General features: G+C 42.1%; 2 protein-coding genes across 7 annotated transcripts in view; one reads left to right on the top strand and one right to left on the bottom strand.

Moving 5' to 3' along the window:
- LOC117587953 (protein FAM102A) overlaps positions 1 to 10918 on the top strand; it is a 52265-nt gene extending 41347 nt beyond the window's left edge. Inside the window, exons 4-12 of one of the 6 annotated variants that reach the window (XM_034278956.1) lie at positions 745 to 1273; positions 1341 to 1652; positions 1712 to 1941; positions 2003 to 2310; positions 2405 to 2487; positions 4852 to 6075; positions 7878 to 8525; positions 9407 to 9612; positions 9683 to 10918. In XM_034278956.1, coding sequence (XP_034134847.1) covers positions 1098 to 1273; positions 1341 to 1652; positions 1712 to 1941; positions 2003 to 2310; positions 2405 to 2487; positions 4852 to 6075; positions 7878 to 8525; positions 9407 to 9612; positions 9683 to 9801 — 3306 coding nt within the window. In that variant the 5' untranslated portion in view covers positions 745 to 1097 and the 3' untranslated portion in view covers positions 9802 to 10918. The remainder of the gene's footprint in view (positions 1 to 744; positions 1274 to 1340; positions 1653 to 1711; positions 1942 to 2002; positions 2311 to 2404; positions 2488 to 4851; positions 6076 to 7877; positions 8526 to 9406; positions 9613 to 9682) is intronic. The other 5 variants (XM_034278953.1, XM_034278951.1, XM_034278950.1 and 2 more) reach the window with 5 other exon arrangements.
- A 386-nt stretch (positions 10919 to 11304) lies between these two features.
- LOC117587956 (probable cytochrome P450 6t1) lies at positions 11305 to 13022 on the bottom strand. Its single transcript, XM_034278960.1, has 2 exons — positions 11688 to 13022; positions 11305 to 11626 (listed from the first exon to the last, which is right to left on the bottom strand). Exons 1-2 carry the CDS (start codon positions 13005 to 13007, stop codon positions 11345 to 11347), a joined length of 1602 nt encoding a protein of 533 aa, XP_034134851.1. The 5' UTR covers positions 13008 to 13022; the 3' UTR covers positions 11305 to 11344.
- Positions 13023 to 14311: the final 1289 nt, after the last annotated feature.

Raw genomic sequence — 14311 nt, 5'->3', positions numbered from 1 at the left:
CAACACACGCAATGGGTGGAACAGGACTTCCATTTCCCCAGCATTTCTTGGCACTTGGATGCAAATATTTACTTGTATAATTTGCTATATAATTCTGAATGGATTTTTCGACGCGTTTCTCATGATTTAAACACGCAAATCGGTGACGCATTACTCAGCCATCATGGGGTTTTTCTCTGTCTCTTTGTCTGGGCGATTATTTCTAGATACCACAACCATCTTTGTGCTGTTTGCTGTTTGCATTCTGCTTCATCTCAAGCTCTCTGCAACATTTTTTTCGCTTTTAGACTGATGACTAATCTGCTGTTTCTGTTAGCTGTGCGATTCTGGGAATTCTCGGATTGTCTCTCAATATATTCGCACTTCTCAATTAAATATATGCAATCAGGTTGGGTTCATTCTTTAAATGAATTCAGTCAATTTGTTGAATGATCAAAGTAACATCCAAGCGAGGGAATATCGAAATTTATACATATTTGATTGAGGTCTTTATGCATAGTTGCATAAAATATAGTATTCAGATCGGGGTTACGGAAATTCAATCTGTGTTGTGCCCAAAATATACCATAAAAGTATTTGAAAAATTACTTATGTTTGCCGGAATTTATAATAAACAAATATTTGAATGTATTTATAACACACAGCCAGCCATACACACACTTCAGTTAATTTAAAACTCAAACCTTTTACTGATTTTAATATTTTATTTCGTTTTTTTTTTGTGTGTGTTATTTCTTTCTGCAGTTGGTAGCCCAGCAGCAGCACCGCCAAAACCAACACCACCCCACGTCAACCCTGAAAATCGCAAGCATGTAAGCAGCCGGAAAACAGGGAAAAACGCTGATAAGAAAACTAAAGAATATAAAAAAAGATAAAACAAATAAACTAAAAAAGCAAAGCAAACTCAAAACTCACCAAAAACACACACAGAGTAATCGTGAAAAGTTTCCGAGTGAAAAAACACATAGGGGAAAACAGTTTTAGAGGAAAAACCCCAAGGGCCAAGTGCAGAGGCGGTGCCTGGCAACCGCCTTAAAGGTTTTCAACCATTTGGAGACGCAGCAGTGAAAGGCCACGGATTATTGGAAGGGAACTGAATGACACTACTCGGGCCTAGCGCCCCTGGCATGGCCTTTATGATGAAAAAGAAGAAGTACAAGTTCAATGTGGAAGTGCAGCTGCAGGATTTAGTTGAGGTTGCCCTCGTCAACGAGGTGCTTTTTGCAAAGATACGTCTACTGGATGGCGGTTCATTTCAGGAGTACAGCAGTCGGTAAGACCCATACAATACACGTACACATCTAGAATTTACTTTACACTAAATGTCTTTAATGCTTCAGAGAGGAAGTGAAAAATCATCGCGTGGAATGGAATCGCAGCTTTGAGTTTCCCTGCAAAATGAGCGCAAATGCCTCGACGGGTGTACTGGATCCGTGCTTTTTGCGCATCTCCATACGAAAGGAGATGAAAGGCGGTCGCAGTTACTATAAGTTAGGTTTTATCGACCTCAATCTTGCCGAATTTGCTGGCGCTGGCCTCACATCGCGTCGCTTTCTCCTCGAGGGCTATGATTCGCGTCATCGTCTCGACAATTCCATGCTAAGAGTAAGCATCAAAATGCATATGCTAAGCGGTGATATACTCTTCAAGGCGTAAGTGGTTCGACATCATCTTAGAATTCCTTTTTGAAATGTAATTTTCTTTATACCAGACCCACCCCGAGTCTAAAAAGCAAACAGACGAAGCCCTCCATGGATGATCTAACGAATGCCGCCACTGGAGTGGGTCTGCAAACGCCTACTGCTACGGCGTTGCCCAGCATCGGCAGTGGGAGTGGCGGCAATGCCATTCCCCTGGGCGGCAGTGGTGCCACACTGGGTGGAGTTTCCAGCAATCAGTCGCTGCCTGGAACGCGACCCGTGTCGGGCACAAAGGAGGAGGGTAAGACTTACCTCTAAACATAATAGATTGAAGCTTTATATTTTGGTTTATTCGTTTTCAGAGCTCGACCCGCAAGCTCTGATAGCGGCCATTGTGACGGACTCTGGCCTGTCGGAGTCCTCGGAGTCGGCGGTGACGCTTACCACGGATAATCTGCAGCAGCATGCCGCTGCGGCTGCCTCCAATGCCATCACACCGTTGCCACATGCCCTCACAGGACTGGGGATCATTGGTAGCAATAATTATGGCACCACAGGAGTCTCGGGAGTAGGCGGTGGCGTCGGCAGCGGTGTCGGCGGCGGTAATGCAGTCAACACTGCCGCCCTAATGGAAATGGGTCATTCGAGGAATTCCAGTAATACTAGTCAAGTGAGTGGCGGCATGGAATATATTGCACCCAGTGGGCCAATTAACCAATATGTTTGTTTACTCCTCCTCCTCACTCGTCCGTTTTGCCATCCAGATGTCAAAGGGTTCGGGTTATAGTAGTTTTTCGCACAGTCAACATTCGAGGCAAAGTTCCGAGGGCGATTCGGGGCATGCTAGGTAAGTTGATCAACTCTGGAAATATCCCTGGAGTATCCCTTACATTCTCTGCTATAAAGTGTACAAAGGCCTACGACTTCATTTCTTTGTATACCTTTTTTTTACCTAATTTGATTTATTTTGCCTACGATTCGTGTACTCTTTCTACCAAAATCTGCTCTCTAATCTGTAAACTATATATATATGCGCTATATAAATGCTAAAGCCTACAGCTTAGTCTCTCCCTCTCTATCCATCTATCTCTCTCTCTCTCTCTCTCTGTACAAAACTGTGTCTAAAACCAACAAAACTCGCTCCCTTTTTAACCCAAGCGTTAAGTCTAAGGACTTGTTTTTGAGTCTCTAACCAAATTGCACGTTCAATGTGTACTAAAAAAAACAAAAACATATTGGAACAACAACTTTAACACACACACACACAAAAACACATAAACTTACACTAAGATATTATTTTAGTTGAATTTTTCCAAAATTATTTTATTCATTTATTCTTTAGATTTTAGTTCAGTTTTAGTATTTAATTTAGATATGAATTATTTCTTTGAATACTGTCATTAGTTTGATTAGACGTTCGGTTCTTTATACATTAAGTTAGTTTAGGTACAGCTCTAAGATGTAATTTTAAAGTGCTACAAATAGGATTATTATCTATTCTATTCACTGGTTTTCCCCTGAACATTATTCGTTTAATTTACAAAAGTATATGCAGAATTCATAGTTATCAATTTGGGCCTCGAAAGTGACGCTGTGAATGTTTCATTTGTTTTTAGTCCATCTATCAACCGTTCATGTTGTCGAAGGTAAAGTTAGATAAAGATAAATATAAGTAAAAGTAATATGTAATGTAGATGAGTTCATTCAAGTAAGAGCGCCCTAAAATGTTGTCGAATATTGCAAATGTGATCTTTTGATCTATCACAACGTCTTCTATTAGGAGTATATTTCAACTTTCTTTACCATTTTCATGCATTTCTCTAACAGATGCAAACTAAAATTCTTCCGAAGAACTTTGATTTTCTTAAAATTCGTACCTGTTTTTCGCTTTTAAGCTTTAAATTCACTCACAAAGTAGAGTAAATAGTGGAAAGACTTTCTAAACAAAAATGCAAGCAAATATCTTCTACCCATGACCATATCCCCTTAGCTTAGCAATAATTCATTCAAAAATCCCTAAAAAAAAAAACGTAACCCTACGGAGGAGGTTAAACCTTCACGTCAGCGATCCTAACTGACAGTTTCATTATAAAGTGGAGGTTATCTGCACTCCACACTCGGCAGCAGGTCTGTCTTCCGTCTGAAGATATTTCCCTTCAATTATGTTATGCAAATTTCTAGTTAGTAAATGTGCCGCCACGAGCCATTGTGCTGTGGATGCGGGATGCTGTACTGCTGCAACAACAAATTTCCCATGGCAAAAGTTTAAGGTCAAACGACGGCAAGTGCATGCAAACTCGTGTATGGCAAGAGCGTTCTAATATCCTTTGTGCCTTCCGTGACCAGACTGGTTGGCTGCTGGCTGACTGGCTGGCTGGCTGCTGTTCCCCGCCACTATGCCTCGTGTGGCAGATAGAATGTGCATGTTGGCTGCATTTCAAAAGTGCTGCATGTTGTCTGTGATTAGCGTTAGGGTTGGGTTGGACTGTGGGGTCGGTTGGGTACACACAATATGAGCATTTTTGAGCGAAAGCATTGTTTTTCGCTAAAATATGAAGCTCTGATGACTTCATCAAAGGTTGCCTGCCCCTGAGATTTGTGGCTTTTGGCCTTTACACAAAAGTTGTGTGTGCCACACACAAGCTTGAGCTAAGTAAAGCAGGAGAGCATTATTTGTAAAGTGGGAAATTTGGTGAAAATTAGGATTAAAAGACCCATACTTTATTCAACCTGCTTTTAATGGTTTTTCATTCCATTCGCACATTTAGGTCTGTGGTTAATGCTGTAATAATTTATATTTTAAAACCCTAACTTAGTTGTAAGAAAATTAACTTAAATTCATGCAGTAATAACGGTTAAGGTCATACATTTAATCCCATGGCTGGTTTTTTTCTGCCCCCCTTTAATCTGGTTTTATGGTAGCTCTTATAATTTATTTATTTTTATTGGTACTAATATAATTTTTAATTAATTTGTTGGCTAAATTGTTTTAACACCAATTTTTGTTTCTCTTTCTTTTTCTTAAACAAAAAATACTATATATATTTTGTATATAAAAACTAATATGGGGAAATGGAAAAAAATAAATACAAAAACTAACCAAATGCAATAAATGCCTTAAAAAAATACAATTATCTGTAAAAATCGAATTAAAAAAAAAAACGAATCAACGAATCATCGTCCAAATGCAAAAATCAACAACAAACTATAGTCGTTTTAGAAAATCCGTTTCTCTACTCAATAGACTCAATCAGAGGGCAATAAATGCCATGAAATTGAATATACCACATGGTCGGAAATGTCACGAAAAGGAGAAGCAGCAGCAGCAGCAGAAGGAGCAACAACCAAAAGTATTGGGCCTTGTGGCTCCAGTCAGCCATCAGCATGTGCACCACAGCACGACCCACCTGAGCCTCACCACCACCATTGAGTATGTGAGCGAGGAGCAGTTGTATTCGACACCAAATGCCACCATGAGCACTGGCAATACTCTGCAATTTGAGGACTTTCACACACCAATGGCCGAGGTGCCGACTGTGGAGCCACAGTTCCTGCCGGTAGCGACGACCACAACACAGTATTACGACAGCGGCGAGGCCAGCGACACGGATGAGTACATGAATGAGGACTCGGGTGACAATGATTCGGGCCTGGAGGAGAACTACCACACTCCGCGAGTGGCCAAGATCAAGTCCATGGAAAATCTGTCGATATTGGAAATGGAGTTCCACAAGGCCTCGATGGAACTGGATCGGAACTCACCGCGACGGCTCAAGCAGTTGGCGGAGCACGCCAAGATACCCAAGATGAAGTCGCTGAATAATCTTTGCTTCGACGACTACTCGGAGCAGGATGTGCGCGAAGAGTTCCAGCGTATCCATGATCAGTCGCTGGAGGAGCGACTGCGCTTCCAGCAGCATCACCATTTCGGTACGGGGCTGCGCAAGAACTCCACCACCTCGAATGGATCCTCGGGGAAGCTGTATGTGAAGCATCAGACGCACCTGAACCATCACATCAAGGTGGGCAATGCCAAGTTCATCGGACAGGATGGCAATGATAGTCCACAGAGTCCGCATTATCCCATACAGAAGATGCGATCGATGGGCACCATTCCAGATGTTGTAAGCGAACGCATCGAAGCGGATCCTTTCCTCACGCCCACCACTGAAAGAAAACCCAGCTTCCCGCGCCTGATCCAATCGGCCGAGAAGCCAGCCCTGGGCTCTAGCTATGTGAATCGGCTGCTCAACTACGACGTGGTGGACTCCCCAGCGGAACTGTTGGCCAACTCGGTGTCCTTTATGTCGCGCACACCCTTCGAGCGGGCCTATCGGCGTAACATACTGCAGGGCACTTCCTCGACCCCGCTGGCCACACAGGAGACCTACATCGTTCGGCCACATTCCACGAATGCTGCCTATGAGCTAATGAGGTTCGTCGCGCTTTTATTTTCATTTCAACAATCAAACAAAGATCATCCAACTAGCAAGCAGAATGGGTTACTCGTTACTCGTTGACAGTTAATCGTTACTCGTTACTCGTTACTCGTTAGACTCCTAGACTGTGTTCTTGAATGTTTAGAAAAATGCCAGCAGACCGTTTCTCTAGCGTCATTGTTCCTCGTCCTGGTCCACCGCCTACACACAGCCGTTGCTCTCGTTTCCATTTAACATGCGATTATTCACATATATATTTTCGTTACTCGTTACACCTTTATTTCGTTACTCGTTACTCTTAAATTTCGTTTTGTTTTTCGTTCTGTTTTCGTTTCGTTTCGTTCAAACGTTTATACTAATAATTTAGAAAGTACTTCTATGGGTCTTAAGTCTTAAAAGCCTTTAAGGTAGACATAAGTTTAATATAACGATTATAACATATTTAAATGCCATTTTGGGACCCCGAACCTTGTACAGTATTATGTTTTTATAGAGAATTGGTTTCTAAACACACTCCTCCTCTCTTACTTACCCTCTCCCTTGGTGAAATTAATGATCTAATCAACACAGAAGAACACAATACCCTAACAGTTCCGATCTAAAATATAAGGGATTTAAGAAATTTCACTAAAAAGCACTCAAAAGAGCATTCAAACAAAAAGCATTTGCCGTAAAGTAATTAAATGGTGTGTAAACTAGTTAGCCTTACCTGCAAAATGGCCTTCTACCCGCATCCTCTGGCATTCTAACCCCGCCCACGAGAACATGGACAAGCCCTTGAGGTCACCAGCAGCCAGAGCCTGAGTGAAATAGAATCTGGGACAAGGATGTGGCCCAAGTGCAGGGCCACCTGAACGCAGAGAGGCGTTACGCCCCCTCTGTGATGTTGGCTATTTGTATGAAATTTTTATGAATTTTGTGCGACCCTCTATGGTCTGTTCTTCTCTCAGATTTCCCCCAATTTAAAATTCAATTTGAGGCGAATCTCTGATAAATTTGCATAGAGAATCAGCTCCAGAGAGCTCAAAGTAGAGCATGGAGCATAAAGCGTAGAGCAGGAATGCGGGGTGTAGGTGCTTATAAATTGTCAGGGCCTGGCCTTTAAATGCTCTGGGTCCGACAGTTTTGGTCTCCGTCTATTTGAAGTGGGCAACAGCGTTCATGGGCGACAGGTCAGGGTTATATCAATGAGAGATAGATGTGCGTGTGTGTGTGTGTGTGTGTGACTGTAGGGGCATGCTGCTGTCGCGTGTCCACTCGGGTTTCATGTCGTAATGGATGAAATAAATAATGAAATTGATGGGAAATACATCTCAAATTGTTTTAATTGTAGAATAAGATGAATTTATATTTGTCGCTTGAGCATTAAGACTGATATAAGGGAGTTCTTGGTGGGGTGTCTTTATTGAAATTAAAATGAACTGAGGTTTTTTTTTTTTTAAATTTCTCATTTGTTTACTTATATGTAAATTATTTTTCGTTTACTTTTTGTTTATGTATATCTTCAAACACATACACAGCCACAAAAATATCCGAAACACCTACTATATATCGAATCAGTATCTATATCGAATATCCCTACCAAAAGACATGCTCTTATCATATATAAAACGCATAAATCAAAATCTAAAGCTTCTAAACTTTATAGAAGATATTGTTATATATATCAACCAATAATTTGGTTACTCTTTTTTAAGTTGTTTTTAAGTTTTTCCAACCGAAAAAATATGTTTTTATTTTGTCAAGATAATTTGTATGTTAAAATGTGTGTCTAAAACGAATATTCGACCGAATGCAGAAGCTTCAGTGGAGTTCCTCGTCGCCTCTTCGATGGCAACAACAGCAACAGCAGCAGTGGAGGCGGCGGCGGTGGTAACAATTGCCAGAACAGCAACAACATTGCCACCATTTCTGGGAGCGGCAGCAACAGGCAGCAGCAGCAGCAGCAGGCTGGCGGCAATACTAGCACTTGCTATGTCCTGGGCTCCAATTGTTCACCGTGTGGCACACTGGCAAGCATACATTCCAATCACTCGGCATCCTCGTCGAATGGCAGCAACAGCAACAGCAGCAGCAGCGGCGCAGTCATCACTTTCCAGTGCAACTCGAGCTGCGGCCAGGACACTGTGGACGGCCCGGCATCCTACTCCCCACAGCAGCAGCAGCAGCACCAACAGATGAGCGTGGGATCCCCCAATGGCCATGGCAGTAGTCCGCGGCTGGGCAACGTCATGTCTGGGGATGCACTCAGTTCGTTGGCCGCCAGTCCCACAGATGCGTGCAGCATACGCTCCAATCCATCGGCGGCCTCGCTGCTGCTATCCACCTCTGCGGCGGCTGCCGAGGCCTCCGCCATGGCCTCGGCCACCACGATGTCTATGTCGGGCGCAACGCTATCGCCGCTGGCCACCACACAGATAATACGCCGCCCCAGCATCACCATGATGTGGGTTCACATTCGATCTATGGCTGCTTAGTGGCCTTTGCATAATGTTAGCTTTTAAGTTGTTGTAAATCCTACTCCTGAGTTGTTGCACTCCTCCCAGCAGTGCATTTTCCACATATAGTTCATATATTATATTCTTTTAGGAAGGATACATGATGTGTTCTGTGTGTGTAAAATGTGCAGTCGATAGTTCCAGATTATTCACTTTTTTATGTGTCTATGCTAGTTGTTCAAGTTTTACTACAATTTTTATATATGAATGTAGATCCCTCTATGTATTTGTGGGCATTTTAGATTAAATTTTCATTGAAAAATTGTATCTATTATTTAAGAATTGCTTTAAATATTGTGTAATAGAAGTCCAACTAGATGTTTTTGCACTTGTATCATACGTTCAAGTTCATTTTAACCATAAACTTCCATAATTTTCATAATTTCTATGATTTATTCATACCTATAATTTCCCAATTTTGATTTCGCTTCATTTTCCCAAAAGTGTTTTCCATATTATATCAAACATTCTTAAGGCTTGTTTCAATCATTATTCGTTCCGTATGATATACATTTATGAACCCAGTTATTTTTGATCTATTTTGGATTGGACTTTGCATCACTTTGTTGGCACTGTCTGTCGTTTCATGATATTCAGCAATAAAAAGAGATATATATATATATATTCAAGCATGATATATGTATGATATGATGACCCAATGGAGTGTCTACATTTTGTACTGTTCTGCCACGTTATTCTGCCTGTTCTTCTGTTTATTTTAGTTACCGCAACTGCCAAATAGAGCACTGAATTTTAATTATTTACGCTTAAGTTTGTTTTATTTAAAGACCCAAATTAACCTTTGTCATCTCTTGCTTTGTTTCTACAGGAATCCCAGTTCCGGCTCGTTAGTTATAAGTGAAACAGGATCTCTAGATCGCTCGAAAAGTAGCGGCGAGAAGCGCAAAAAGGGGGCACTGGATGATGGGCCCCGCGTTTCGGATCGTGTGGAGGAGACGCGCGTAAATCCCGACTCATTGATCGATGAGATATTGAAGGATACAAAACTGGATCAGCTGGAGGAGTCGGCAGAGAGTGAGTTGTCATAAGAATATATTAATAATTCGTTTTGGTATTAATTTGAATACATGTTTTGCCCCTGCAGCTTCTGGCCTTCAGCTGTACATTGCGCGGGATGGCACCGCCTCACTGGGCGGACACGAGGTGAAGTCCAGTGTCCGGGCGGGTGCCCTCAAGCAGGTGGTCATGCAGGATAGAAGATAGTAGCGTCCCTGTTTTGTAAAATGTATTAGAAGACTAACTAAGCAAGCAGAAAGTAAACCATAACTAAATGTACTAGGCTAAGAAGTGTGCAAAAATACGTTTACTTGCAACCTAAAAGTGAGAATAATATGTATGCAATATATACGCTATATATATGTGGGTATATGATAAATGTTTATGTCATGTCAAAACACTACACTACACTACTATTGAATGTAATTATCTATAGCCATATATGTATGCCCATATATACAATACGATACGATACAAGTGGAGTGTCCAGTCACTCCCCTTCAACCCACGTTTCAAAAAGTTGTTGTGGCAGAATTAGGAAAAACCAAAAATCAAATCAAATGCAACAGCTGCTTGCAATTTACATATACAACAAAAATACAATTATATGCATTCAGAATTATTCACGTAGAGAAGAGAATCTAAAATCAAATTTATTAATTTGCTAAAATTTTGAATTCAACTTTTGATTTATTGCTTCCATAAGAGAGACATCCAGTCTCGCTATAAGAAAATATTCAAATACAACAAAATGCAAATCGTAAATTGCTAAAAACAAAACAAAAATCATACAATACATGCCATACCCAAACACATACAATCATAATATTGAAATACCTTCAACATGTAATCCACAAATTGTAATAATCATCGAATCAATCAAAATGGTAATAGTTTTCCAGTTGAAAGTTTCACGAATGTAATTAGCATTTTGCTTTGACAATATTCACACACAGAAACACATACATACATATGTATGTACATGTATGTATTTTATTTCACTATTATTCACAAAGTTTTACCTTCACACACCAACCCCCAAAATATGTAATTGTTGTACATTTGCTAACTGGTATTCTTAGCGTGTAGTTAGCATTTTAAATCAAGCAAATTGCAAGCAAATTCATTGAATCCCCGTGAGCAAAACAACAAAACAAAAAACAGCAAAACCCATAAAGGAAAACAAAAATGCAATTAGTTATTAGCCTGTAGTTTATGTTGGATACGAAAATAATGTCTGTGTAAAATTGCTTTAGTTATTTTTTGATAATTTGTAAAAAGAGATATCGAAACGCTCGACAGTTAGTTTTTTAAATTGTACAAACACCGAAAAAAATAAATACAAAATCCATGGTTGATGATTGTCGAAAAATTTGAGTTGGACAATTGTTGTTGTTGAACCACTCACAAAAGATCTGTTTAAAGTAGCCTGTGCCCTGAAATGTTAAAACCTACTTTTACGGTCGTCCCTACTGAAATGTATAGTTATCTTTGAAGCTACTTAAAGATTAGTGAAGCGTTTATACAGCTCTTGGAAAGAACCTTTTACTAATCCTCTTACCAGATAGATAAGTAACAACAGCAATTGGCCAACTCAACTGACAAGAAACTTTTGTGAACATTTTTGAGCTGAACTTGCGAAAAGTTTAAACAGAAAAAACATGTGAAAAATTCAATTACCAATAATAAAAATGAATATAGCGAAAAATGTACTAAAATTATATATTTATTTATGTATGTTCACATACATTCATAGAGTATCTCTCACAAAACGCAAATAGGTTCCCCCCTTTGCAGTTAGCACGAAAGTCTTTGGATCGAACACCATCTCTGGCAGTGTCCGCTCGCACAACTCCACACGATAGTTCTTGAGTATGTGCAGCAATCCCACTTTGATCTCCAGCTGCCCCAGCAGAGTGCCAATGCAGCCCCTAGGACCGGCACCAAAGGGTAAATACGTCATTGGATGGTGCTGCTGGCGTTGCTCCGACGAGAAGCGTTCCGGATCAAACTTGTTCGGATTTGGCCAGTGCTGCAAATTCATTAAACATAAAGTTTTGGATAACCAAATTATCGTTTAATAGTCGACGTACCTTTGGATCCCGATGGAGTCCCAGAACGGAGATGTACACAGGTGCGCCTGCAGGTAACCTTAAAGCTCTGCCACAGTTCCAAGAAGACAGATCATAACCCTTTTCGTCATTACAGCAACGATCCAGGAATGCAGTGGGAGGGTACAGCCGCAGTACTTCATCAACCACCTGACGGAGGTAGACCAAACCATTCACCGAATCAAAGTTCAGAGGCTGATGCCGGTTGGATCTGAGTGCATCACTGAGTTCATGCCTCAGTCGTCGTTGAATCGTCGGCGCCCTGGCCAGCTCGTACAACGCAAAGGTGATAGTCGATGATGAGGTGTCGAAGCCAGCCAGCAGCAGAAACGATGCCTGGGCGACAAAGAAGTCGGGGCGATGGATTATGCTCGTCGGCGGCTCGGTACGCTTCAACTGCAGAAATATGTCGATCAGATCGTGACGTTTCTCGCCACTCTTTTCGCGTTGGGCCAGTACAAAGTCCATTGACTTTCGCATGAAGCGCTCGTACTCGGCGGAGTAGAGATGGGTGCGAACCAGACGCGACGATCGCGGGAAGAAGAACATTGTGAAGAGATGGAGCAGGCGCTTGGGTCGCGGATCGTTGACCTCGACGCACATACGGCGAAACTCTGCGTCGGGATTTTGCAGACTGTGCGCCTCTAAACCGAAGGCCAGAGAGGCTATGATGTCTGTTGTAAAGAGGGCACACAGCTGCTTGACTTCCAGTTCCATTTCAGATTTGCCATTCAGCTGCCCCTCCATGTGTTCCTCCAGCTGCTGGCCAATGTGCTCCAGCAGACCGTACATCTGACGCACCTTACTCACCGCAAAGAAGGGCGCAAAGATCTTGTGCGTCTCCCTCCACGTCTCGTGCTTGGAAAAAAACAGATTCTGGGCACCCATCGTGTCTCCAATGGGGTCTGTGGTCTCGAAACGGCTCGAAAACTGGGAGAAGTCATCAGCCATAATTCGTTTGATCAGAGCCGGGTCTCTCAGTAGCAGGGCATGGTTGTGGAGCACGTGTATGCCCACGTACGCGTGACCAGCAGCTTCCTTACTCTCGTACAGCTGTCGGAACTGATCCCCGAAGCAGCAGCTGCCGCGCAATAATTGCCAGACATTCCCCACAAAGGGCGTGGCCCGAATAAAGGGAACACCAAGACGTAGCCAGTGACAGAAGTGATGCCGCTGCCACAGCCAAACGATCCCGAGAATGAGCAGTCCAACTGCATGCACCAATGGAGAAACCACAAAAAATAGTAATCCAAAAGCAGAAACAGCCGCTGCACCGAACAATAGACCGCTTACGAGTATCATGATATCATGAGAAATGTCAGAAAAGAACTGTTGTCTGGTTCGCCTGCTAAAGTGAACAAAGCTTTATTGCAGCTGATTGGCGTGGAGCAAAAGCCGCTACAATCAGCAACAGGCCGATAACGATTACGGGTATTACATGAACGGGGCTGCCGACGTGTTCGCCTGTTATTTTGACCTAAGATTAATTCCCCCTGAATTTATAGTCCAACGCCATCAACCCAATGACAGTCATTTAAAAAAATTAAAATGATCAAAAATTAGATTTACTTATGAGTAATAAAAGCCATTCAATTTGTAAAAATAACCGCGTGCTTTTGGGGGGTGGCTTTATTATAAAAGTGTTTAATACTTTCGGGCTGGGATATTCATGTCAAATGTCTAATACAAACAAGGGCTTCCCTAGCATTCCTCGGTGGATGCAAATGATACATGAGGCGTTCCGCTCAGCAGGACATGTATCTCGTCAGGATCGGAGAGAAATGGCGAAGTTATAGAAATTATATCCCTAATCCTAGAAGTCCTTGGCATAAAACTGATTGAAAAGGATCGGAGAAACGGTGGGGTACGCCCAGATCGAATACAAAATGTCCAAGTTAATGCACATTTAAAAATCGCGCTCAGTTTCACGGCAGCCAGCTTTCTGCTGATTTCTGTTGGCCTGGTAATCGGTCTGACAATTTTATAATGTTTGGTTGTCGTACAACATATTTTTATACCCGGTACTCGAAGAGTAAATAGGGTATAGTATTTGTGTATTTGTGCACAAAGTGAATGTATGTAACACACAGAAGGAAACGTTTCCGACTCCATAAAGTATTTATATTCTTGATCAGCATCAATAGCCGAGTCGATTGAGCCATGTCTGTCTGTCCGTCCGTCTTATTGAGCGCCTGGATCTCAGAGACCATAAAAGCTAGAGCCACCAAATTTTGCATCCAGACTTCTGTATGCTCACACTGTTACAAGCAGCAGCCGATCCCGCAAAAGGGCGAAAACCTCCCAAATCTACAAATTTGAAGGTAGGGAATGGCCATATCTATCAGATCACCAAATTGGGATCCGATTGGAACATTATTATAGCCACAATGAAGAAATTAATTTCCAGTGGAAATTCTCTCATTCACACTCTGCTTCTGCTTCACTCGGCCCCAGCCTCTGCCGTTCCCCTGCCTTTGCCTCTGCCGACTTTTAACCCACCCCGTCCCTCAGCTTATATTTGTTGTTTTTGTGTGCGGGCGCTGCCTCTGCGGCGAGTCTGCAGCGTGTGGGTCTAGGGAAGGGCGGCAAGCTAACGGAGCGTGTTG

The sequence above is a fragment of the Drosophila guanche genome, unplaced genomic scaffold, assembly GCF_900245975.1.
Source record: "Drosophila guanche unplaced genomic scaffold, DGUA_6, whole genome shotgun sequence".
NCBI classification, from domain to species: domain Eukaryota; kingdom Metazoa; phylum Arthropoda; class Insecta; order Diptera; family Drosophilidae; genus Drosophila; species Drosophila guanche.
The sequence above is the reverse complement of the archived record's forward strand: the minus strand, read 5'-3'. Positions and strand labels throughout refer to the sequence as shown.